This window comes from Pogona vitticeps, chromosome 2 (genome assembly GCF_051106095.1).
Source record: "Pogona vitticeps strain Pit_001003342236 chromosome 2, PviZW2.1, whole genome shotgun sequence".
Taxonomy (NCBI): domain Eukaryota; kingdom Metazoa; phylum Chordata; class Lepidosauria; order Squamata; family Agamidae; genus Pogona; species Pogona vitticeps.
In genome coordinates this window covers 230783268-230809427 of record NC_135784.1, presented here as the reverse complement: position 1 = coordinate 230809427, position 26160 = coordinate 230783268, and the positions used below count along the sequence as shown (strand labels likewise).

At 39.9% G+C, this 26160-nt stretch overlaps 1 protein-coding gene across 2 annotated transcripts in view; it reads right to left on the bottom strand.

Moving 5' to 3' along the window:
• Window positions 1-3325: 3325 nt before the first annotated feature.
• LOC110083252 (histone-arginine methyltransferase CARM1) overlaps window positions 3326-26160 on the bottom strand; it is a 71993-nt gene continuing 49158 nt past the window's right edge. For both annotated transcript variants that reach the window (XM_072992160.2, XM_020801550.3), the window contains exons 8-13: window positions 17935-18016; window positions 16358-16443; window positions 14916-15005; window positions 12267-12404; window positions 7289-7378; window positions 3326-4292 (exon numbers count right to left, since the gene is read on the bottom strand). In XM_072992160.2, coding sequence (XP_072848261.1) covers window positions 4283-4292; window positions 7289-7378; window positions 12267-12404; window positions 14916-15005; window positions 16358-16443; window positions 17935-18016 — 496 coding nt within the window. In that variant the 3' untranslated portion in view covers window positions 3326-4282. The remainder of the gene's footprint in view (window positions 4293-7288; window positions 7379-12266; window positions 12405-14915; window positions 15006-16357; window positions 16444-17934; window positions 18017-26160) is intronic.

Here is a 26160-nt window from a genome sequence, read left to right as displayed (position 1 = left end):
TGTAAGATCAGTGGAACTCACATTAATTTTGTTTTTAGATTAAGGTATGGACAGATCTATCAAAGTGTATTATCTGTGATAAATAACACATTCAGCAGGTTTAGAGGTAGGGAATCTACCAGTTGCACTTTCCTTCCCATTAGTATTTTTTAAAATAACCTAGTTCTTTCCGTCCTGAATATAAACTAATCTTCAAATTTTGGTAAGTTATTAAAAAAAAAAAGAACTGAAATGAACTTCTGCCTCATTTACACAAGAGAAATTAAAGGTATGGCTACCCCACACATGGTGAGGACCGTGCAAGCTATGTACATGTTAAAGATTAGGAACCTGTCAGATGTAGCACCAAAACCTAGTATTAATGTGGTTGAACAGAGATTCAGACCCAGACTTTTAAATATTAAGCACTCAAATCCCAAGACCTGGACAGTGAACTCAGTTTCATTTGCATTCCTCTTTTTTCCCCTCTTTCCATGCCAAATATGAATTTGCAAATTCTTACCAATAATGTGGTTGAATTTCTGTCAAAAATAAATTGAAACAAAATCTGTTCTTTACCCAATTAAAAGAAGCTTTTCTATGAACTTTGATTACTAGGCAATGGCAAATGGAATAGGAGACTATTGGCTTGTGAGTTTGTCAAAATCCTCTGGCTGGCTACAGCTAGAAAATTGAATGACTATCTATGAACTAAGCAGCTCCTTCTTTGGCCAAACCCCACAAAACTCCTCTTACATCTTACATTCATTTGTGATCAAATGAACAAAAAAGAAAGCATATGTTAAAGCAAAGTCTGCTATAAACACACACCTGAATGTTCCTGCACATTTATACCACACAACATGAACACACCCCTCAACAACACATTGTCTTGGTGGTGGATAATCTATGTCAGGGCGGAGTATGTCCTTGTTAGTTCTTTGGGACCTCTTGTAAGTTTTTTTATACCACTCACTATAGCATCCTTCTGGACCAGTTTTTACAGTGGCTCTGGTTCTTCCTGGTGACTTAAGCACTGAAGGTGGTGTTGGGGAACGCCTGCTCAGTGCCCTGGTTGTTAGCGCGCGTGCCCATTTCTGGAGCTGTTTGACTTGGCTAGGGTGAAACATACCTTAGTTACATCCAACCTTGATTACTGTAACACAATCTCCACTGGGCTGCCTTTGAAGATTTCAAGCTGAACCACAATGTTGTAGCCAAAAAGCTGATTGGGGCTAGTTACAGAAACATATTCCTGGAACAGCTTTGCTGTCTATTTTTTCATTTCTGGTATAATTCAAAGAGCTGGTTACAATCTATAAAGCCTCATGCAGCTTGGATCTAGGCTAAAATTGTATTTTCCCACAGAGTCCTGCCTGGGGTTTCTGATCTGTAGGAAAGGCCCTTCTTTCAGAGGTTTGTTTGGTGAGGATATAAAATAAGGTTTTCTCTGTGCTGCTCCCAGGCTTTGCTCATTGCCAAAGAAGGCTAAGATGGCTCCCTCATTGCTCTCCTTCCTCCAGTAGCACAGTATTACGGGTTGATACTACACTTATTTGTTAAACTGTACTATTGTCCATGCTTGTATGCTTCCTTCCTACAGCATGTGCTATGCCCTTTTATTTACTAGCCCAGAAAATTTTAAATTAGAAAAGGACAGCCCCAGGCCATAATGTAAAACTAGTACTTTTGATCCAATAAGGGGTAACTGCATGTTAGGAAGGCTTCTGCATGAAAATTGAAGGATTGTGCACATAGTTTCCCTATTGCCTTTTCTCCACATTCCGTTTTATCAGCTATGATGCCGTTCCACTATGGATCATGCATAATGCTGTAGCAAGTACAATGGACCCTTGACTTACAGAATTAATCCATATTGGAACGGTGGCTGCAGGTTGAAAAGTCTGTAGGTTAAGGCTCCATTGACCTACAATGCATTGAAAACTGATCAATCCATAACCGGCCGTTTTTGTTCCATTTTGGTTTTTTTTCTGGTCTGTAGGTCGATTCTCCGGCTGCAAGTCGAACCTACATTTTACGGCCAGAGAAGTCTGTAATTCGAAGTCTGTAAGTGGAGCCGTCTGTAAGTCGAGGGTCCACTGTAGTGGTACTCTGCTGGTGAAAAAACAGGATCCAGTGGAACTGGAGGGGCCCCATCCCCCCTCCCAAAACAGATCCCTATGTTCCCCAAAATCATGTCTAGAAGGCTAGGAAACCATCTAGGCTAGTTTTCAGGTAGGTAGGGAAGGTAATTCTGATTCTAATCCAGGATGGGCAACCGCTGGCCCTTCTGCTGTTCTTGGGCTGCAACTTTCATCAGATCTAACCAGCCAAGCAAACAGTGCAGGATCAAGAGAGCTGCTGTTCCACATCTGCTGCCCATATGATTTAGTCCCTGGTGCCCTCCAGCACTGTCAGTCATGGCAATGCCAATAATCTGTTTTAATGGCTCAGATCTCCTGTCTTTCTCATGCCGATGGCCCATAGTGTCAATCCTATGAGCTAAGGCCTAGCGAGCACAGTCAGTGTTAAGTGATACTAGGAGCTGCAGTCCAATAACTTTACGAGAGTGTCAAATTGTTCACTCCTAGAAAAGCTGAACAGCAGGGAAGATGCAAGCAGCCATCTTAAATGCTGCACTCATTTCAGTAGTTGTTTAGCAGGACTGTCAAAATTCAACTTTTCCAAAACCAAGACATGCTATTAGAAAAAAGAGAGCATACTGTATGCTGCACAGAGTCCCTGAATGGTGTACCTATCCAAACTGCTATTAAAGCGACACGACCATGGCTCTGACGTGACAGATAATTGTGGCTTACTGTGGGAGCAATAAGTAACAATCTCCTCTTAGTCCCCAATCTGCCATTATAGAACAGTTCGTATTTTTTTCATCCACTTCTTATGTGGTTGTTACTGGATAACTCGAGAAATGCAAATCCATTCATTTCCCAGCTGTTTGCACAGCATGTTCAGCACAGCTTTTTCACAACAGTCCAGTGCTAGAAAGTAGGCTGTATCAAGCAGCACTGAGAAGCGCAGTGAAAGACTGTTGTGCTGAGTCTTTCTCAGCCAATTCACTTTGTGGACTTACAGCTGAGTGCAGCTGTACATAATCCTCGGTGGAATCCTTTTATGTGACTCCACATATAAAACAGAGCTTCCAGGCTAAATATTTCAGGGCCAAAGGCTTATGTTGGCTGATAAGAGATGATGCTGATCCTTTCCGCATGAGCCATTAAAATGACAAAACTGGAAGCACAGGCAAAAGGGAAGCCACATTGTGGGAACAAGATTATGCTGTCAGAAACAACTCCCATGGAAAAAAGCAATTACAGGCACCACCTCATTATAATTTATATTTAAATTTTATTGGAAAGATTAAATGTACAGTTGCAATTGTTATCTACACATTGTTTGAAATATACAGAAATGTAATTCTGCTGCTGCCCTTCTTGGTAGAGTTTATTTTATGAATCAGTGGAAGTTCACATGTTGAGTGACTCAGAACAATCCGAGATTGCTTTTTCCAACAACTAAAGTATTATAGAACAGCCAGGTAATGCACCTCATACCCTACTGCTGTAGGACAGTAAGGGTTGACCAGCTCCAGATATATATGAATATATCTTTCAAATATTGAAACAGAGTTAAAGATGAGCTTTCTATTTTGTTCACATTATCCCCATACACCCTCTATATGTATGGAAACATGAGGTAGATTTTGCTATGAATATTCCTTGTTGGGGTGGGGAATGAGAACAAAAAATACAAGGAGCACCAGTGCTACGAAGATAGATTAAAAGCAGTCTGTTGGCCATCAGATTATGGAATCTGCTGTGACATCAGTCAGAAAAAAAACACTCATTTTCATTTATGTCCGTGGAAGAGATTTCCAAGTAAATATGTAAGTCATGAAAATGCCATTCAGTACCATAGGACATACCGTATTTTTCGCACCATAAGACACACTTTCCCCCCAGAAAACAGGGGTGGAAAGTCTGTGCGTCTGATGGAGCGAAGAAAACAGATTATATTTTTCTGTTTTCTTCTCCTAAAAATTGGTGCGTCTTATGGAAAGGTGTGTCTTATGGAGTGAAAAATACGGTACTTGTTTTAGGGTTGAGATGTTGGTTTGAAAAATACACAAATAGTTTTGTATATAATTTGCAATACCTTTCATTACATACAAATCAATTTCACAGAAGCAGCAGCATGTCCAGTATTCTCCTCTGTAACTCATCAAGGGCTACTTGGTAGATGTGAAAATCCTGGCAGTTCCTCCAGCAGATGTACAGCATATAATCTAAGCATACCTTTAAAAACATATTTAAATAATATAATTTTTACAACATACACAGACTTTTTAAAGTTGTAAGATTTGTACAGGAGTCTGCAACAGAAACAGAAGAGGTATGACTTATCCCTAAATTAAAGAAAAACTACTACCTTTTTTTGAATTGGTTTCAGTTGAAGAAAAAATGATGGGGGAATCCATTTCATCAACTCTAGCACCTGCTGATGTACTAGTATTGTTTATGGCCAGATGTATCAAATTGTCTACTAGTGATATGGAACAGGCAAGCTTTAGCTATGGCTATATCAAAGGATAATGTTGACCTACACCCTGCAGAGTTAGTTATTGTCATATACTAGTGAGTCTGTATGTGTCCCCTTTCTCAGCTGCAGTTTTTAAGGTCTTACAATATAATTCCAGTGCAACATCAAACTTCCCTTTTGTCACCCATTACAAGTTACAGGCAAACATAATGTACCACATGTTTGTATTCTGAAACGTATACCATGTTTCCCTGAAAATACAGGGGTCTTGTATTCATTTTTGCTCCAAAACACACATTAGGACTTATTTTCAGGTGATATTTAATTTTTTTCATGTACAACAATCTACATTTACTCAAATACAGTCATGTCATCTTCTGGTTGCTGTACAATGATGGAGGGTGACGTTTCACTTAACTGGGGCTTATTTTGGAGGTAGGGCTTATATTACGATCATCCTGAAAAATCATACTAGGGCTTATTTTCAGGTTAGGTCTTATTTTCGGGGAAACAGGGTAGCTTCTATTTCAACAGGAGCTGCAAATTATGTTTTAATTTAATACACTAACTTGCCACCATTCTGGTCTGCATAGATTTTGATAGTGACACTGGTGCAAGGAATGATGACGCAAATTTCTGACCTTTCTATTTTCTGCTTTGTCCTTAGTATTCAGCAGAATCAACTAAAGAGTAAGAGGTATAGAATTTTTTTGCATATGTCAAGGAAAAGATGCGCAATGCAGACCATCAGTACAGAACATTGCAGTACATAATGCTAAGTTTGTAAGACTTTGTTTATTTTTCCTATTTAACATATTTTGTTCAATATGCATCTTGAAACTGAATTACAGTGTATGCATGTACTGTTTTCTCTGAAGTGCTAAAACATCTTTTGCAGAGAGTGTGTGCTTGAATGAGAAAGTGTGTGTGTGTTTGTGTAGGAAGAGAGAAAAAGGTAATTCTATCACAACAAATGTATATGTTTTCTTCTGAGAAACTGCTAAATATGCAGATTGTATGCAAACTCTAAAGCCTAAGGACTGGATAACTGAAAAATATGTATACATCTACTTCTGCTTCATTGACTACACAAAAGCCTTTGACTGTGTGGACCACAGCAAACTATGGCAAGTTCTTAAAGAAATGGAAGTGCCTCACCACCTTATCTATCTCCTGAGAAATCTATATGTGGGATAGGAAGCAACAGTTAGAATTGGATATAGAACAACTGATAGGTTCAAAATTGGGAATATTTAACTTATATGCAGAATACATCATGCGAAAGGCAGGACTGGCTGAATCACAAAATGGAATTAAGACTGCCGGAAGAAATATCAACAACTTCAGATATGCAGATGATACCACTCTGATGGCAGAGAGTGAGGAGGAATTAAATAACCTTTTAATGAGGGTGAAAGAGGAGAGTGCAAAAAATGGTCTGAAGCTCAACATCAAAAAAAACTAAGATCACAGCCATTGGTCCCATCACCTCCTGGCAAATAGAAGGGAAAGATATGGAAGCAGTGACAGATTTTACTTTCTTGGGCTTCATGATCACTGTGGACGGTGACAGCAGACATGAAATTAATGACGCCTGCTTCTTGGGAGGAAAGCGATGAGAAACCTAGACAGCATCTTAAAAAGCAGAGACATCACCTTGCCGACAAAGGTCCGCATAGTCAAAGCTATGGTTTTTGCAGTAGTGATGTATGGAAGTGAGAGCTGGACCATAAAGAAACCTGACCGCCGAAGAATTGATGCCTTTGAATTGTGGTGCTGGAGGAGGCTCTTGAGAGTCCCCTAGACTGCAAGAACAAACCTATCCATTCTGAAGGAAATCAACCCTGAGTGCTCACTGGAAGGACAGATCCTGAAGCTGAGGCTCCAATACTTTGGCCATCTCATGAGAAGAGAAGACTCCCTGGAAAAGACCCTAATGCTGTGGAAGTGTGAAGGAAGAGGAGAAGGGGATGACAGAGGATGAGATGGTTGGACAGTGTCATCGACGCTACCAACATGAATTTGACAAAACTCCAGGAGGCAGTGGAAAATAGGAGGGCCTGGTGTGCTCTTGTCCATGGGGTCAGAAGAGTTGGACATGACTTAACAGCTAAACAAGAACAACAAAAGATCAGTGAGTTAGGGATCTCACTGGGGAGTCAGAGGTTGGGAGTCTGATTCCCCACTGTGTCTTGCAGATGAGCCAGCCTGTCTAGCTTTCATCATCATTATGATTATTATTATCATGGGGAAAGAAGGAAGAGGAGCTAAAATGTCTGGGAAAACAGCATCTAGAGTAGCAAGTAGTTTGGGTCTAAAAGGAGATGAGAAAAAGTGTACATATTCAAAAAGCGAAAGAGTTTGACGGAATCATTTTGGTCATCTTTAAAGCATATTTCTTGCCTCAGTAACGTTGTGGTGCAAAAAATCAACACAGCTCTAGCTTTAGCACTGATTCCCACAATCAAAACAGCAAATTGGCAAGATCAAGCAATATGTGCTGTTTACTAGGAACAACCATGAAAGTTATGTGGAGGGTAAATGCTAACAGTTTTTTTATTCTTCAAAATTTCCATGATTCTGTTTATTATCCAGCAGTAGGAAAGCTGTCTGGAGAATTCTGGGACTGATAATCCAGCAATGCAAATTTGCATAGAACTATTATTTATTAATACAGAAATAAAGATTTTTTTCTGGTCAAATTTTACAACTTAGTAATAAACCATTAAAAAGAGCCAACGGCATTTCTTACCTAAAAAATGGATTCTTTAAATCAAGGATATTGCCTGATTTAAAACCCGTCTCATCCACTGCAGCCACAATCTGGATATCATAACTCTGCCTGCAGCATATAGAAGAAATATCACAACAACTTACAATTTTATCTACAACAATTTCAGCATGAGTACATTTAAACTAGCTATTCTTCTGTTTATCACACAACTACAGCTGGGGGTACCAACTGTGGTCAATCAACTAGGCACAAAAGAATCGGAACTGTTCTACACAAAGAGATATTCACTAGGGATTAAACTGAATTTTGGAATGGTGGGTTTCCAGTGTATATTTGGAGAAGAAGGTCTTCTGGTCTGCTACATTCCTGACATCAGGATTATGGAGTGCAGTGTAGCCAGTTCTGAAGCACTCCCCTTGTTGGACATCTGTGCTATGCTACTATTTTGTGAACTGCTGCAATTAATACTTCTTTCCCCTCCTACACATGTATATCACAGATGCATCACGTATCTCAGGTTAAAACATAAAACGTCCTGAAACTCCCATGGAATCCATTTAGTTGTGGGGAAGCCATGGGGGAACATTGGACTGGGGAGTGGGAGTCTTTAATTTTCAAAAAATGTGTAACAGAGATCTCCCTCAGATCTGCCCCCCAGGCTATTTAATACAACATCAGGCAGACCAGAAGGCCAGGGAGGGGGTGTTGCCATTGTATTCAAACATTCCATCAAGGTTAACAGAATTTCAACCCTGGCTTGCCCTGGTTTTAAGTGCCTCCATCTAGTTGTGGACCATAGGGACAGAATAGGGGTGATGTTGGTGTACTGCTTTCCCCACAATGCTCCGCTGTCCCTGGCAAGGCTGACAGTCTCTGTGGCACTGTTATGATCCTTGAGGCTGGTGCTCTTTGGGGACTTCAACATTCATGCAGAGGCATCGTCTACTGATTTGGCTTGGACTTCATGGACATCTGTAGGGCTGTCCCAACAACTGAGTGGTCCAATACACGTGGGGGAACATGGACTCGACCTTGCATTTTTGGCTGGTCAGGGACAGTATGATCTGAGGGGGGACCAGGTTTTCTTCATGGGCCCTGTCATGGTCAGATCATCACCTGCTGAAATTTGGTTTGGCAATGCCAACAGTCCCTCATTGGGAGAAAGGGCTGATTAGAATGGTCGACCCACAGAGAGTATTGGATCCAATTGGTTTCCAAGATGTGTTGGGTGGGTTTTGGGATGAGCTGATTGGTATGGGTGTCAAAGCCCAGGTTGCAGAATAGTATTCAGCCGCAACCGGGGCAGTTGACTCCATTGCACCTAAACACTTCTGTGTCAGGGCTTGCCTCTGCTCCTGGTTTTCAGAGGAGCAGCGAGCCATGAAACAAGTTAGAAGGATGGAGAGCATTTGGAGAAAGGCTCCCACAGGCTGTGGTAAAAAAAGATATCTGGCAAATACTGTAATGCCATACAGGCCGCTAAGAAGGCTTGTAACATCAGGCATATCAGTCAGGCAGCTAACCATCAAGCAGAACTCTTTAGAGTGTTCCGCAACCTCACTGGAGCCAGATGACATCTGGGGCCTCGGCCAGATGTCACTACTTGTGAGCAGTTTGCAGCCCACTTCTGCACTAAGACTGAGGCCATCCATAGGCACCTTGACTCCATTAGTACAATAAGTCATGTTGAGATGTCCAACACACTGTCTAGTCCGGTTTTATTGGATCAGTTTCAGCCTGTGTTGCCTTGATGACATGAACAAGGCACTTGCACGCTTTAAGGCCACCATCTCTCAATTAGATCCATGCCCCTCCTGGCTCTTAAAATTGGCCAGGGCAGTGACAGTTGAATGGGTCACACAGATTGTGAACTCCTCCTTACAGGAGGGATATTTGCCCCCTATCTTGAAGGAGACAATGGTCCAGCCCAGTCTGAAAAAAGTTAATTTGGCAACCGATGATTTAAATAACTTTCATCCGGCTGCTAACATGCCGTTCATGGGGAAACTGATTAAGAGGTTGGTGGCTGACCAGCTGCAAGCATTCTTGGAGAATACCAATAGTCTGGATCCATTTCAGTCGGGGTTCAGGCTGCGTCATGGGGCTGAGACACTTCTATTCGCCCTGCTAGATGACCTATTATGGGAGGCTGACCGAGGGAATGTGACCCTGTTGGTCCACCTAGACCTCTCAGCTGCCTTTGATATTGCCGACCACAGTATCCTTCTGGATCAGTTATCGAGATTGGGGACTGGAGGTCTAGCATTATGCTGGTTCCATTCCTTCCTCGACGGTGGATGTCAGAGTTTTCAGCTTGAGGGAAGTTGTTTTGTCCCTGTGGACACTACAATATGGTGTTCCATGGGGGTCAGTCATCTCCCCCTTGCTGTTTAACATCTACATGAGGCTGCTGGGAGAGGTTATTTGGAGTTCACTGTCATCAGTAAGCTGATGATACACAGCTCTATACTTTTCCTCTTCAGCAGGGGAAGCTGTACAGACCCTAGAACGTTGCCTGGCTGTGGTTATGAACTGGATGAGGGCAAATAGGCTGAAATTGAATCCTGACAAGACAGAGATCCTGTTGTTCGAAGGGCATCCTGATCAGGTAGTGGGCCTGTTACCTGAACTTGATGGGGTCACACTCCCCCTGAAGGATCAGGTGCAAAATCTGGGTGTGCTTCTGGACCCAACCCTCTTGATGGAGAAACAGATCCTGGCTGCGGTCAAATCTGCCTTTTTTCATCTGAGGCAGATCACACACCTTTGTCCCATTCTCAACAGGAGATCCCTGATAACACTGGTTCATGCGTTGATAATCTTGAGGATTGACTATTGCAATGCTCTCTATATGGGGCTGCCCTTGATGGTGGTTTGGAAGCTGCAGCAAGTGCAAAGTGCAGTGGCCAGGCTGGTCACTGATACACCTACATTTAACCATATTTCACCTGTCCTGGCTTACTTGCCCTGGCTGCCAGCATGTAAAATTATGCTGGCCTGTTGTCTGCCTTCCTGTGTCCCAGCCTGGTGATGGGGGGGGGTGTAGGGTTTTCTTTGTTTTCTTTTAATATGTTTTATATGTTTTTAAAAATTTTAGCTGTAGGTTTTATATTTTGTAAGCTGCCCGGAGTACTGGCATGCTCACTCGTAATGAGCGGGGTATAAATTTAAATTTAAATCAATCAATCAATCACAGCTGGTAAAAGTCAGCGAACCAACACAGTGCATCATCAATACTTTGATTTTTTAAAATGGCCTTTCAAAGCATCACTTATATATTAGCAACAATTATAAAGAAGTGCAAACGGCCTCTCCGCTTTCTACTGTTCAAGATCGCTAAGTGGCTTCAGCAAAAGGACAGCCAGGCAGCCGTTTTGATTCTATCTCAATAATCACACACACTGGAACTAAATCAAAATGAAGTGATTCTAGCTGCAGAAGGATCTATAGTCCCTGACAGGGATCTAAAAACATATGGGTAGGCATCGATCAGGGGCAAGCTGGTTCACAATGGGACATATGTCATGTGGTCATTGGAAAAAGGAGCAAGTCAGCCCATCCCCAATGCAGACCAAACTGCAGAACAAATGAACATTTGATCTAACCCTTAATTGTAAGCGTTCAAATTTTCAGTTATATTAAGGAGCATGGATTAAAACAATATAGCAACAACAACAATGCACATGTCTGCAGTTTTCATGTCAGTAAAACCCAGCAATATCCTATTCTTCTTGATTACTGCCACCCAGGAGCTCTTTATAAAAGAAGATGACAAAATAAGCTGCTTTGTTGTGTTGCTTCTTGTTATTTTGGCCTTTTTGCCTTGAACTGTTCTGGTGACCTTTGATATTAGCTGGATTCCAGTTACAGATTCTCATTTGCTCCTTCCAGCTAGGTATTGAGATATACCGGAGCAGGTCATCTGAATCTTTGGCTCAGGCTCTGCACTTGATCTGGATTCTTTGGAATACTTACACACATGATTGTAGGTACTGTACAGCATTGTAAGCAATGACATCAGAAGGAATTCAAATGCAGAACGTAGAAGCAGCTGTAACTGCCTTACCAAGGGCCATTAAGAAAACAGCTATCTTTGTACCCATGAGCTGACATAGGTTCTGTGATAAAAAGCTTTTGTCCCTATTCAGATCACAGGAGATAGAGATGAAACTCCTGCTAAATTCTTGTTCAGTTCATGTTTGAATCTATCTTTGAAGGTCCTGTTACTTAAACCTTCAAAATGTTTTAATCAAGGGCTTAGTTATTAGAATTTCCAAGAATGGGCTGATGCATTTTAGAAATCCTTTAATGATGCAGAACACTGCTCAGTATCACACCCAGTATTCTCTTTTAAGAGAATAATTCTGTCTTAAGAGAGAATACATATAAGCAGGACTAAGAAGGTGGTTCTTAAGAATGTCATTCTCCTCTAAATACCAACAACAAAATTTAAAGACTTAGGATTTCTTATCAGCTAAAAAAACGTCACCAAGAAAGAAGGCTCAAAATCAAATAAGTATTTTTGGAGTAAATGAAGTAAATATGTCAACTGCTCCAATAAATGTTTATTACCTCTGTAAAATCACTAAATTCAAGAGCTTCAAGAAAAAGGAAAAGCTGATATTGCCCATTACATTCCCCACAAGGACAATTAATATTGCTGTGATAAATTAAGTGGTTAAGTACATAAAAATATTTAAATAGCAGCAAAATATTTTTGAAGGAAATTTAACTTGGTGCAAATGTTAAACCTGGCTATTTAAAAAAAAATCTTCTTGGGGCAGATAAACATAAAACGGGCTGGATTTTCTACGCTGTGGGCTGAGATGCAAACCATAATCTATACTGCCTGTTCATTTCCTTCCATTTGCAAATGTTTCATAAGATAAACCTTACATACATTCCTCCCACTTATTACTGCATAATTCCGAATAATCCGATGAAGTAAAGAATAATCTTTAGCAAAGCATTAGCAGTGTCTTCCTTGCTGACCTACCGTTTATTTGCTACAAACAGGACTTTTCCTGAAAGTGTTTCCCCTTCCTTGGCAAATAGAGGAGTCTGAAGAAGGCAACGGACTTGATACCAGTGAGTCAGGGGTTCTGTTGGAGCAGTTGATAGCCAAACTGTCACCCTTTAAAAGCAGAAATTAAATAAATATGCTATAAATAAAAGAAAGTGGAACCAAAAGTTTAGGACAGCTCTCAAACAATTCTCAAAAAGATGCAGAGAAACATCAAATTAGCTGTGTACACAGAAATTCCTGGCAGAATTCTGGCCCTAACCTTTTTGCTCTGAGAACCCAAGGAGTGTTTATTCATGGAAGGAATATTTCTCTCACTAGGGACACCCTTCCATGAGCACAACTCATAGAACAAAATGTTAAGACGCTTGAGCCAATAGGATTTCCCCGTTTGCACCTCATCTTGCACAAGTGGTTGTGCTATCTGGTGAAGTGTAGCTTGCGCGGCCAGTTCCACAACTAATTTTGCAACAGAACCCATTAAATAGTTTAACCAGTTGCACAGCATTAGTTGTGCACACAGAAATTCCCAACAGAATACTGCTCCTGGGTGTGAACACAGCATGACACTACTGAAATTAAAACGCCTGCGAGGATAGTTGCAATTTATTAAGCAATTTGTACAAGTGGTACATGAGCAAAATCAGAAGCACTTGATCTCCACCCTGCAATTGCCTGTGTGAAGAAAAACTCCACTGGATATCATCTTTGTGCTAATGTTGAAAATGTGTATCTTTTAGTATAGTGGCCCTTGCACTAGCAAAATTATGGTCCTAATTACAGATCCAAGCCAATGTCAATACTTTTAAAAATTAAAGTATCATATCCAAGGAAGCATACAGCAATGCCAAACTATTTCCCATACATATTAAAAGAAGGAGAACTCCCAAATAAAGCAATCATTTAAAGAGGACATATGAATTGGGAACACACCACTGAATTTAAGTGAAACTCCTCTAGGCTAAAAGCATTCATGTTCACAGGGTCACTGGCTACATCATTACTAACCTCTCACTCTCTCACTTTCTGCTTCATGAAGAGAAACACTTATGGAACTAAACACAAATTCAGCACTGAAAATTAGTAACCATGACTTGCCATTTCATCTATGGGGAACCTAGCCTGTTCTGGACAGGGTGCCCCTGGAATCAGCATCTTTATAGAAAATCTGTTGCTCCTCTGACATATTGTTGTTTTGTTTATGTCACTAGATGATGGGAACAATCTTAATCTTAAGAGGAAGTGGTGGAATGCATATATTTGACCCAAAAGATTGTTTTCTTCATCAAGCTGTAGTCTCTGATAAAGCATCAGGCCAGAATCCTCTCGTGCAGCAACTGCAATGTGAGCAGTCTGATGTTTATAAAAGTTGGGGAAGGACTTATCCAAGACCTGCTTTTATTAGCTGGTGTTACTAAAGAGGCTTTCCACTGGCATAAAAGCAACACTTGCAGAACAGGGAGATCCCACATTATTATGCTGACAGAGAGCTACACTCCCCTGGAAGCTCAAATAGGACCCCAAAATTATATGTGGTCCAGTCAGTATGTGCAGATGTCATCACTCCAAAAATAAAAATGTATGAATAGAGCTTATTCCTCCATATTTTAAGCAGAAGAAGGACTTTAACTAACAGAAGGCTTGGCAAGATGGCTAAATTGGAGTGGGCTGCATTGGGCTAAATATGGTTGTTTAAGGTTCCATAGAAGAGCACTATGCCATTTGGTACAATCCTTACATCCACAAAGCATACACACCTTAAGCGGTCCCATTTGGCCCACCTCCTTTTAAAGGGAAAGAAAACAAAACAAAAAATCCCCCTCCTGTCTCCTTATTCTAGGAGTAATTTTTTTTATTTCCCCCCCTAAAAGTTATGCTGCATTAGTGCTGCCCTAACTAGGATTTGAAAATAAAACCCTTTGCTTCCTCTTCCCCTCTATGGAAGAGCAGATGAAATGTTTAATTTCACGATATCATTAAATGGCTAAGCTGTCTGCCAAAACGGAGTGTTTCTATCCTCACCTAAAAGTAGCCCCTGACAAGAAGCCAAAAAAGTGCAGGTAGGAACGCTGTCAGGACAGACTGGCTGATACTGCACTTACATGCAAGGTCACCAGGAAAATGAGGGAACCAGCCCACCCCAGAATAGATCGAAAAATGGGACAAATCTCCGTCTAGTTCCACCCAGTTTCCTTAACTGTTAAAACACAACCATTTGTACAAGTTGTGTTTTTCGTTGTATGGGTATACTGTGTATATACTTACAATGACAATTAATAATAATAATAATAATAATAATAATAATAATAATAATAATAATAATAATAATAATAATAATAATAATAATAATAATAATAATAATAATAATAATAATAAAAGTACCATTTTTCTCACCTCCCCCATCTTGCAACTTAGCTTGCTTTCATTTGTGACTAGTCATTAGGGGATAAACAAAAGCTTCAAAGGCAAGTCTGTAGCATTCCACCACTTGACAAATACTATGCAAGTAAGTGACTAAGTCTTCTACTCAGATCTTAAATAGGCCTAAGGAAAATACTTCCCCCACCTCCAAAGTTGCTATGTCAAGGGATAATGCACGAATGAAGGTGGAAAAATACGTACAGTGAGCCAACAAATGCCACATCAAACCAAAATGCCAAGCCATGGATTAGACCAGACTGCATCATCTGGAAAACAAAGGGGATTTCCACTCTGCAGAATGAAAACAATTTTTTCAAAAGAGTCACCATGAGGTGATGCTTGAAATCCTCAGCTGAAACAACAACATAATATAACAGTTTATCTAGAACAGAGGGATGGGTAAATGTTAAATCAGCTTGTAAACAAGGCAGGTATTTCCTGGAAAAGTACCAGCTGCATGAGGTGTGGACACCAGTAGTACCCCATCTCTCAAGATGCCCACACTGATTCAGAAAATGTCATCCTAACTTTTGTGTGCTTACTAGAAATCAGTTTAAATGGACTTTCATCCAGGAAAGTGCACTTGCACTATAAGTTGTGAATTATCCCAGCCAAGACAAAAGGGATACTCACCCCATACGTTTTTGTCATTTAAAAACTGATAAACTAAAATGCAATAAACGTAATTATCAATATAATAAAATAGGATTTTCCCCTGATATTTCATGTGTACTTCTTGTGATGTTTGCACTGATTTATTTTGTTTGTAAACTGATTTGGGTTCTTGGGCAAAGTAAGCATTGTACCGCTGAAATCCTGTTGCTTAGTTACGCATCTAGAAGGCAAATGGCGTAACAGTCAGTAACGTCTACCTGACAATTAACATGCTGCTGCTAGGATTTTGGGGGGCAAGCTCAAGAATCATAGCAGGGATCCATTAGCTGGAAGAAAATAAAAGTTACACCATTTGTCTTCTACATGTATAATTAAGCAGCACTATTTTGGCCGATATATTTAACATAAAGCAATGAACCAGCTAACAAACCAACAAATGGGGTGTTCTGGACCCATCTGCCTAGAAAATAAGTTGTATTAATAACTCTTGTCTTGTTTCTGTTCAGCCATTTTCATTATACTGTAATCCTTGATAGGAAATACTATATAACCTGAAAACATGTTGGGCTTCCAGACAGAGTATTATCTCTTGTAATGAAATCTATTCGCACACTTAATTACAATGGTTAGTATCTTGATCGTTCATACTATTTATGTGATAGTCCACTGCACAAGCAGAAGTATACAGGACCTGCTTGAAAGTATAATCCTTCTTCATTTGAACAGGGTTATCTCAGGTTTGTACAATGGGATGCTAGACCTTGAATAGAGCAGCACAGGCAGAGCATAATATTCTGTCCAGACTATAAGAAGATACTGGCCTATATTATTTATTTATTTACAATATTCATATGCCACACTGTGCAAAATGCTGGCAACACATCATTAATGCTAAAAATAAAATTTAAAAATCTCACACACTGTGCAGCTGGTAGCTTGGTTTTAAATTGAAACAAACGGCAATAAACAATAGTTTAAGATGGAAGTCTAGTACAGTGATACGAAAACAGTCTTTCTGGACACTTAACCTGTGTAAATCTTCTTCTTCAGCCTCTATAAAGTTGACAGTGTACTTCACTGTCCGGGCCATTAAAATTCTAATGTCAAATGTGTCCTGTAGATAAAACATTTGAAAAGATCTGGGTTATCAGACAGCAATTCAGGCTTCTAAAAACTACATTCCCCACTTGACACCTCAAGAGGGTATATCTTCTTGGTCCTCTCCATAGTCTATTACACCTTCCGACTCATGTTATTGTTATAAGCATTATAATAGGGATTACTGACATCTATAACCATCAAATATACAATCATTTTGAAGAAATCTCAACAATGAGGGATCCACAAGAGAGGCAGTAACAAAATTGCACTGATCAAATTCTTAAGAGTTTAACTGAGTTTTGTCTTAAGAGGGTGAAATCTTGCTCAATTTTATTCTATTGCTGATGCTATTCCTATTCTAAAGAAATGCTGGTCTAATATTCTAAAGAAATGCTGGTCTAATGTTCTACAGAAATGGGGAAAAATCGCTTTGCGATGATCGCGGGGAAGCGATCATGGCAAAGCGTCCCTTTTTGCACAACTGATTGACAGTTCCAAAATGGCCGCCCGCTGTTTTGCCTCGCTTTAGAGGCACCGAAAATGGCCGCCCCTATAGAGGATCTTCACATAAGGTCAGTTTTTAAGCCCATAGGAACGCATTAAACACGTTTTAATGCGTTTCTATGGGCTTTTAAAAATCGCTTAGCAACATTTTTCCTGGAACGGATTAACGTCACTAAGCGAGGCACCACTGTATATATGCAAACCCTGTTACACACAAGCTGTCTCATCCTATGCATGTATTTTGCATTCATTTAGAAATACATTTTTAAATTGTTGATCAGACTCTGTTTAAGTTCTGATCAGCACACATCAGTGGTACATAACTCCTAATATTCCTAATTGATAGATACTTTCAGATGGTCAAATGAAGAGCACTCTCAATGATTGTGATTATATGACTGTGTTGGTAAGAAAAGCTCAAATTTCAACTTGTAAGACGTTCTGTACTTCTTCTCCATGGTTTTCAAGCTCCAACTTCTCTATTAGATTTGTTGCATCAACAGAAGAAGAATGCAAGGACAGGCTTGCTTAATTATTTTATTATTATTTTGTTTTAATTGTTCTTTTCCTCCTTTCATTTTTAAGCACATCCCATTAGATGAACTAACATTTCAGCACAGTGGAGTCAGAACAAGAAATAAAAAAATGCTGTATTATTCCCTTTGCAAGTGAAAAAGAACTGCACAACACCAATTTCCGAGTTAGAAAATGGTTGAAGGAAAAAGGTTAAGCTGCCACACAGCACATGCTCAGCAGTACCTTGCTCCAGCTTGTTTCTTGTTAAAAAGCATGGGAGACTTGGAAGAATAATAGAATCTAACCTCAAATAGAAACCAAGAACTTCTTGTAAAGCAGATCTAAAACTGGTAATATATGGCTTGCAAGGGCTCCGTTCATATGGGTGGATTTTACTACTGGTGATTTTGGAGAAAAAAGCTGAAATACAATTCAGATGTTTCAGTGTCCTGACTACAATGAAAGAGAAATTAAAATTACTTACTACAATTGGCTGCCTGAAATATTCATCCACAGCTGCATTGCGGAGACTAGACAGATTGACTCCATAAAAACACTGCTGGTACCTAGAAAGAATAATGCAGTTGTAAAAGGAAAAAAGAAATGTACAAAGAAATCTCTATGCAGCAAATAACACCCAAAGAGCCATGCAAAATTTTCAAGCAAACCATGAAGCCTGACAAATGCCTTTTTTTTTGAACTGCAAATATAGTATTTTACCATCCACTCTAATCTCACCATATAAGCATACTGTTTGTCAGCAATTGGTTGGGTCATTAAATGCAAGTAATTGTAAAGTAAATGGCTTGAATCTTTTTTCTTTAATGTACTGGAAGGTGATTGTTTTTTGGTTTCCATTTTTCTTTTTGTTTAAACAATCGTTCTAGAAGGAAACATAAAACTAAACCAAACATATTGACCTTCAAGTTGTTGGCTAATCAGCAATCCAGATGCAAATTTCAAGATGTGGGAGGTAGGGGCCTGCATCACAGACTAACTTGTTTTGCCTGTTTGTTTACGTGCTAACCAATCAGAGGGATTTTTTCCCCAGGGCTAAATAAGCTCCGCCCCTTGTCACTCCCCTTCTCACCATGCGATTTGAGAAAGTCCATTTTGTAACACAGATCCTTTTTCACCTTGCAAGATGCTAGACCTCCAGGCAGGATCTCTGAACCCCAGAGATCCTCCTAGCCACATGGGCTGAGGAAAGAAAAAATTGCTTTTGCTATTTTTCCTTTTGTATCAACCTGAAACCTACTGAGTGCCTATTCATGTGAGTTTCATAAAGAAAACCTTTTTACACTTAAAGATCACCTCCTGAGTGTTGTTTTTCAAAAGTGCTAGAATTTGGTGAGGGTGGATAAACAAAGGAACTTCCTTAGCAAATTCTACCCTGAAGTAGCTGGCCTTCCACTGTGAATTTTACAGGAACTTACACAAGTTCCCAGAACTCTCAACACAAGTAACCTTGGTATCAAATACCTACAAATCAAGGCTTCAGGTTTTGGGGGCTCTACTATCACCAGGGCTGAGAACGTAGAGCAAATTAAACATGTTGTGTGCATTCAGCAGTTTCACACAAAACAAACTTTCAATTAGTACACACATTTTGGCAAAAGTGTCAAAAAGATGTAAGCTCAATGTTCTGAAAGAAGCTCTGATTTAAAGAAGCATCAGGAATAGAGATGGGTTATTTGTATACGAATATCCCTGCACAGGTGGCGTTACCGAGTGTCCATCCCCATGGGGCCGGACGGTCCACTTATTGATCTGCTGCAGATGGCGCTCTTCTACAAATGGCTCTGCAGTGCGCGTTCCGCTTGCCACTCTTCGACCTTGCAGTGAGGCTTGTCTTCCCGCCTCCTGCCAGGAGTGGGAAGCGGACCATGCGCTGCAGAGCCATTCATAGATCCGCCATCTACATCCGTGGCGGATCAGTGAGTGGACTGTCCAGACCCATGGGGCTGGGCCCTCATTAACGCCACCTGTGCGGGGATATTCATATACAAATACGAATAACGCCATCTCTAATCGGGAACCTTACCAACTAGAAGTCAAGGTCGAAAGGCAGCACTGGGACTCAAGGAAATTCCTGAAAACCTCCAGAAATTTTATAACTGGCAAAATCATGTATCTTTGTTAGTGGGGTGGCCACATGGCCAACACCCCCTTTGGTCACCCCTGCATTATAGTATTGAAAATCGATACATACACATCTCTTACTGTGCTCTGAGAGATGTGTATGGCTTCTAGGGGAGTGAGCTTCAACACTTCTTTTAAGGAAAATAACTTTGTACAGTACAGTGCTGCTCTATGATTCAACTTAATAGGAAACATATTCACAGACAGATGAACCAAATAAGTAGGCAGGACTTTTAAAGGAGAAGGCAGAAAGAAATAGACACCTATAATATAGTCTACATTCTTTTCTTTCTTTCTTTTAAAAAGTAGTTTAGTATTCAAACATAAACCTGACTGCATAATTTAAGTTAAAGTCAATGTCTGAAGTCATAAATCAGTTGCTCACAGTGTCCCTTTAAAGGCATGTTTATATTTGCAGTTTGAGCAGTTTATTGCCAGGCTGTTGTGCCAAGAATTTGAGGGCAGAATCTAAATTTTAAAAAAATCAGGAATTGAGTCACTTTGCTTCTTTTTTTGCAAGAACTACAGAAAAAACAGATGTTTCTGAAACATTGGCATGAGAATCTTCATGTGCAAAATACACAGTCTGAACACTTCTACCATTTATCTCAGAAAGTAATCCGGAAGAAAATAAAAGGTACCACATGTGTAACAGAAACTTGGGGATGGGGCAGTATCCCTTTAAACACCTATTCACAGCAATCTCATGAGTAATTTTTTTTCTTCATGAAACCTCAGATATACTAATCACAGATGCGTATCTTAACAGATGTGGCAAAATTAGTAACAACGTGCGTACTTACTAGGGACAATTTCAACCAATTGACTCAACAGGCTTATTTTATCCGCCTCAGGATAGTAACTTCCTTAGCGAGTACACGGAATCTTTATTACTGTTCACATAGTCTTTAGTATCTCAGGAAGCACTGTTGGCCCCCAGCGCCCTCTGAACCCAAGGCATCAACCCCCTCCCTCCCCTCCCTCAGCACTGCTGATGTTGAATTCATCATGATAAGGAGATGGGGGGGAAGGAGCTGCTTTCTCTTTAAACAAGCTGCATACTATGAATTCGCGAAGGCTTTTACGGCCGGGATCTAATGGTTGTTGTGGGTTTTTCGGCTGGTTGTTGTGGGTTTTTCGGGCGTGTTTTGAAGGTTGTTCTTCCTAACATTTCGTCAGTCTCTGTGGCCGGCATCTTCAGAGGACAGAGTGCTGTCTTCTGAAGATGCCGGCCACAGAGACTGGTGAAACGTTAGGAAGAACAACCTTCAGAACACGGCCAAAGAGCCCGAAAAACCCACAACAACCAAGGTGCATACTGCTCATGTGTCTTGTTTACACTGTGTTTTGGGGGGAGTGATTCTATGTACAGATAGACCATGTACACATCTTGTTTTGACTTCCTCTGCTGTGTTGTTGTCAACTGCATTCTTTGTCAATTTTAACGGGATTAAAACATCTTGTTGATTTTAATGGTTTTTAGCGATTGAAGAGTAACAACTTCCAGAGTGGCTAATAAAATCCTTCTGACAGTTCACTACAGAATATGTCTATGTAGGAATAAAAAGGACATGATATAATATAAGAGAATCTGGAAAGATGTATGGTCTTATTGATGCAGGAGAGGAGATGCCTTATTATTTGGATGGCGGGTTGGGGTAAGAATTTATGAACCCACCAGGCAAGAGAAGCCAGTGAAAGCCAATTTGGTAGTGGGACGGCCACATGCACCCCACTAACAAATTGTTAGTGTTTATTTGTTGGTTTAATATGATACCTGCCCTGTGTCCCTTCACTTTCTCCCACATCTTTCTTATCTATAGACATACATGCTCCCATTGAAACTACTCACACACAATAACACAATGGCCACACACTCCATTTGAATACCATACAGTAGGACTCTGGATCCACGAGGGAAAGATTCCAAGCTCCTCCCCACCCCCCAAGGATCCCTGAAATGTAGATAGTAGCACACCCATTAGAGAGTGAGAGGAGGGGGAAAGGGGGTAAGAGTGCAAACAATGGCAACTGCAGAAACCACAGATACCATCTCTGTGGATATGGAGGTCCTACTATATACACAGAACTCACACATGTTCCATTTGTAAGCCATATATACAAGACCCTCACATAGTCTTAAAGCTGACCCACTAAAAGTGACACTCCAATAGTGCTGATTATCTTCTGTATGGCATGCATTTCCCCCGAAGCACACCATTCCATATGTTTACAGGTCTTATCTAATGACTAAGTTAAACCTTGTGGCTTTAAAGAACAGCAACAACAGCATAATCAAAAAGTGGAACTAGCCATTGTAAGAGAGATAGGATCTGTCTCTTTGATTTCCTTTCAATCTTATCATGACGAGAAATTAAACTCAGTGATCAAAATTCAACTGGAGGAAGAGTGCCTGCACAGGGACAGTCACACAATATTATTCCCATCCTTCTGGCTCCCCTTGACTGGTCAAACAACCAACCACTTGTCCAGTTTTGGAGCCAGTGTGAGATTGAGCATGTGGATGTGAGTCTTCAAGACAACAAGTATTTTTGTGGTCATTCTTTCTTAATTGACCATTGTGTAGTAAACTGACATGGGTATTTAATGTTTTTCTGCCTATTATGTAATGGAGGGAGCAGGGCAACACACTGTGCAATGGCATTATATAACATATTGGGACAGGCATAATAAGGAAGAGATAAGGAATAGATAAGCAACATGTGATTGGAGGTCTGTATCATTTTTAACACTCATTCCAACTTTTTAAAACATATAGTCTGATGTGTAGAAATATATTTGGTGACCTTCCTGTAAATGGGGATAAATTTATTTGGTTTGAATTTTAATATAATCCATATTTTCCAAAGTAGTATATAAATAGAAACACAGTTGTCCTTTGGAGTACTGTACAAGAAATAGCACTTCTCCAAATTTTGCAGTGTAGTTTTACAGTCATGAAAAGGTATAGGAAGTATGCATAATGGAGAAAGTGTAAGTAATAACATGCAAAATTGCATGAGAAATTGTATGCAGGAAAAGCATCACCTAGACAAAATTAGTAGAAAAGTATTAGGAGACATGTTCTGGAAATTATGTAGGTTTTTCCTTATGGATTTAATAAAAAAATAAAATAAAATATGGAAATCTGCAGAAATGGGATGGAATGGATTTAAGATGGAAAATGAAAAATTGAAAACATTGGAATGAAAAGATTCATCCTTTGCTATTTTTTGCATTTTCAATTGCAGTAGGAAAATACAAGTTTTATAGATGGAACCAAAAGTATCTGTAAAAGCTATTCTGAAATGAATTAAACCTGCTTTAAGAAATTGGAATTATGATTTCTTGCAGATGATACACATTTGTCTTCAGTTTCTTTTGGAGAATCTGGCTAATTTGCCTTCAGAAGAGTTCTTCCTGAAAAAGTGACAATGGTCTCTTAATTGCTGAGCCTCATTATTTTAAATTGCACATGAGGACAATAATTGAACATTTCTTCTTTGAACACTTCTGTGTCTTAACTACCAAATCCTATCTGGTGCCTTATATTCTATACTTATTCAAACTGACCTCTCCATTTAGAGGCATCCAAATGACAGTTCCCTGTGCTCTTGCTATGCTGCTTATTCACTAAAATAGAAGTGTGAGGCATGTAAGCAAGCCAGGGGCTAGAAAAGGCAAGTACACTTTAAAGCTCACTAGATGATTCCTCCTGTGCAAATTGCACAGCCTGTGACAGCCTAATAATAATTCCTTGCAGTATAGACCTGAGCTAGTCTTGGATGCAGCATGCAAATAAGAACAATCATCTAAGCTAGAGGGTGACAATATAGGCTGATGTGGACAGGTGGGTTGAATGTGGCAATTTAATTGTATTTTAATTGTTTTTAACAGTGTTCCGTGTCTAGTCACGCTGGCCATGTGACCACGGAAACGGTCTTCGGACAAACGCTGGCTCTATGGCTTGGAAACAGGGATGAGCACCACCCCCTAGAGTCGGACATGAATGGACTAAATGTCAAGCCGTCCAGAGACCTTTGGGTAGTGTGGGTGGCGTATAAGTTAAATAAATACATAAATACATAAATACATAAATAAATACATAAATAAATGTGCATCCATCTGCTTCAAAGCCACCTTGTGCTTGCCCCTTGAAAGGCTTCATCTAGAATCTAGATGTTGCTGTTGGGTTTGCAGATACAGTGGTGCCCCGCATAGTGAGGGTAATCCGTTCCGGATTAACCTTCGCTATGGGGAAACATCACTATACGGAGCAAAAAAACCCATTGGAACGCATTAAACTTCGTTTAATGCATTCCAATGGGGTCCAAACTCACCGTTATGCGATGTTTCCCCATCCGGCTGCCATTTTCATGCCCTCGGCCATTTGGGGTGTCTGGCGGCCATTTTGGAACCGCCAAACAGCTGATTTAAAAGAATCGCTGTGCGAAAATTGCAAAGCAAATTCTGCAAAGCAAATTTTGGCCATTTAGACCATTGGTATGCGATCGCATTAGCGATCGCTAAATCCGCATCGCTATGCGGATTCATCGTTAAATGGTGCGCTCGTTATGCGAGGCACCACTGTATTGTCTTCCACATGCTCTTCTTCATCCAAGTCCTGTTTGTGTTCATGTAATAATAATAAATAGAAGTGAAATAATGTCCAGTTTGGGACTTACTTTTGCTAGAAGCATTAGAAGCATCCCCTCCAAAAATGTTTACGTTGTTGCAGTTCTTATTAATAATGACCAGGTCAATTTCAGGCATGGTTTCATGTATCTCCACTGATAAAATGTATAGATGTTATCATGTGCACAATTAATGAATAGATACCAAGTACCATACATTTTATCATGTGTGATCATGCCACATCACTGTCTATCTGTGTCACCTGTAACTCGTATGTTTCTCCGTTAATACTAATCTAATTTAATGTTAAATTAATTAATGGTAATTAATTAATTTTTACACTGTAATAGAGAAGTGTGTCGATAGTTTTTTTCCAGCTAGTTTTCCAGCTGTGCACATGGCAGGCCAGAAAAATATGCACCCTTATGAGGTAACAACGTGTTATTCTGTCATAAATTGCTGACAGCCCGTAACTGCAAATGATCCATTTTTTGATTACTGATTTTGTTAGCTACTTCAACTCCTTTCCCCAAAATTTGTTTACTGAGTCATGATGCCACCACAAGTGACAAATATGTACCCACTATTCCACAGTTTAAGAATTGTTTTAGTAATCCTGTTTATGTAGCTCAACCGTAAAGCAGGTAAGTGCTGTTCAGCATCATTAAGATGTCGTATCTAATTTTAGCTGAGATAGACTACAGTGGAGTCCTTTTCCAAATAAAAGCATTTTGATCGATTTGTATTCCTGAATTCCTTTTCCATACTTGCTTGACTGCATCTGAATTCCCATGAACTAAATCAATCAATAAGGTGTACATTTTGGAAGAGGATCTTTGTGAACGGTTTTTGATTGTATCACTATTGATCTGACAGCATGCGATTAAGCTAAATTACAACTGCAATTAGATCAGGCTATTCAAATTATATTATACTCTACTGACCAAAATCCTATTGAGTTTTTATGCCAGCATAACGTAACTAGTGTAAATCTCAGTGGTGAATTGCCACAAATTAGTATAAACTCATGTGCAATAGCAAATGACTTTGTTAACTTCTTAAATTGCAAAAGTCTGCTACCAAGATTTATACCAATTGTGTAATGTTGGCATAAAAATGAATCTGTGCTACCACTTTAGTATTACTTTAACAACAATATTACTCTGGTCAACCTATCAAGGGTACTAAATGATAATACAGTGGTGCCTCGCATTACGATGTTAATTCATTCCAGCGAAATCGCTGTAGAATGAAAACATTGTAAAGTGATTTTAAAAAGCCCATAGAAACACATTAAAACTTGATTAATGCGTTCCTATGGGCTTGAAACTCACCGTCCAGCGAAGATCCTCCATAGCGCGGCCATTTTTGCTGCCCGTGCAGCGAGGAATCTGTCCCAGAAAACAGCGGGTGGTCATTTTTTACCTGGCGGCCATTTTGAAACCGCCGATCAGCTGTGCGAAAATCTTCGTTTTGTGATAATCGGTCAGCAAAACAGGTAACCGATCATCGCAAAGCGAAAAAACCCCATAGGAAACATTGTTTTGCGATCGCTTTTGCAATCGCAAAAACTTCTTCGTTATGCGATTTCATTGTTAAACGAAGCACTCGTCTTGCGAGGCACCACTGTAATTAATTTGCTGGCACTTGAACATGCTGCATAATAAAACGTTCTATAATCATATCCAGCTTTCTGCTTTAAATGGGTGAATACAATAACTATTGCATAGCTGGCCAGCCTGCTTGCAGATGAATCATCAAATCAATTCTCACTTATGGCAACCCTTTCCGAAGTTTTCTAAGTAAAGACTACTCAGAACTGGTTTACCATTCCTTTCTTGTGGGAGGTGTTCTGGGACCACTGTGCAGATTGCTCAAGGCAACAAAAGCTGGCTTTTCTCCCATGAGGAACAGTGAGGAATCAAACTTCCAA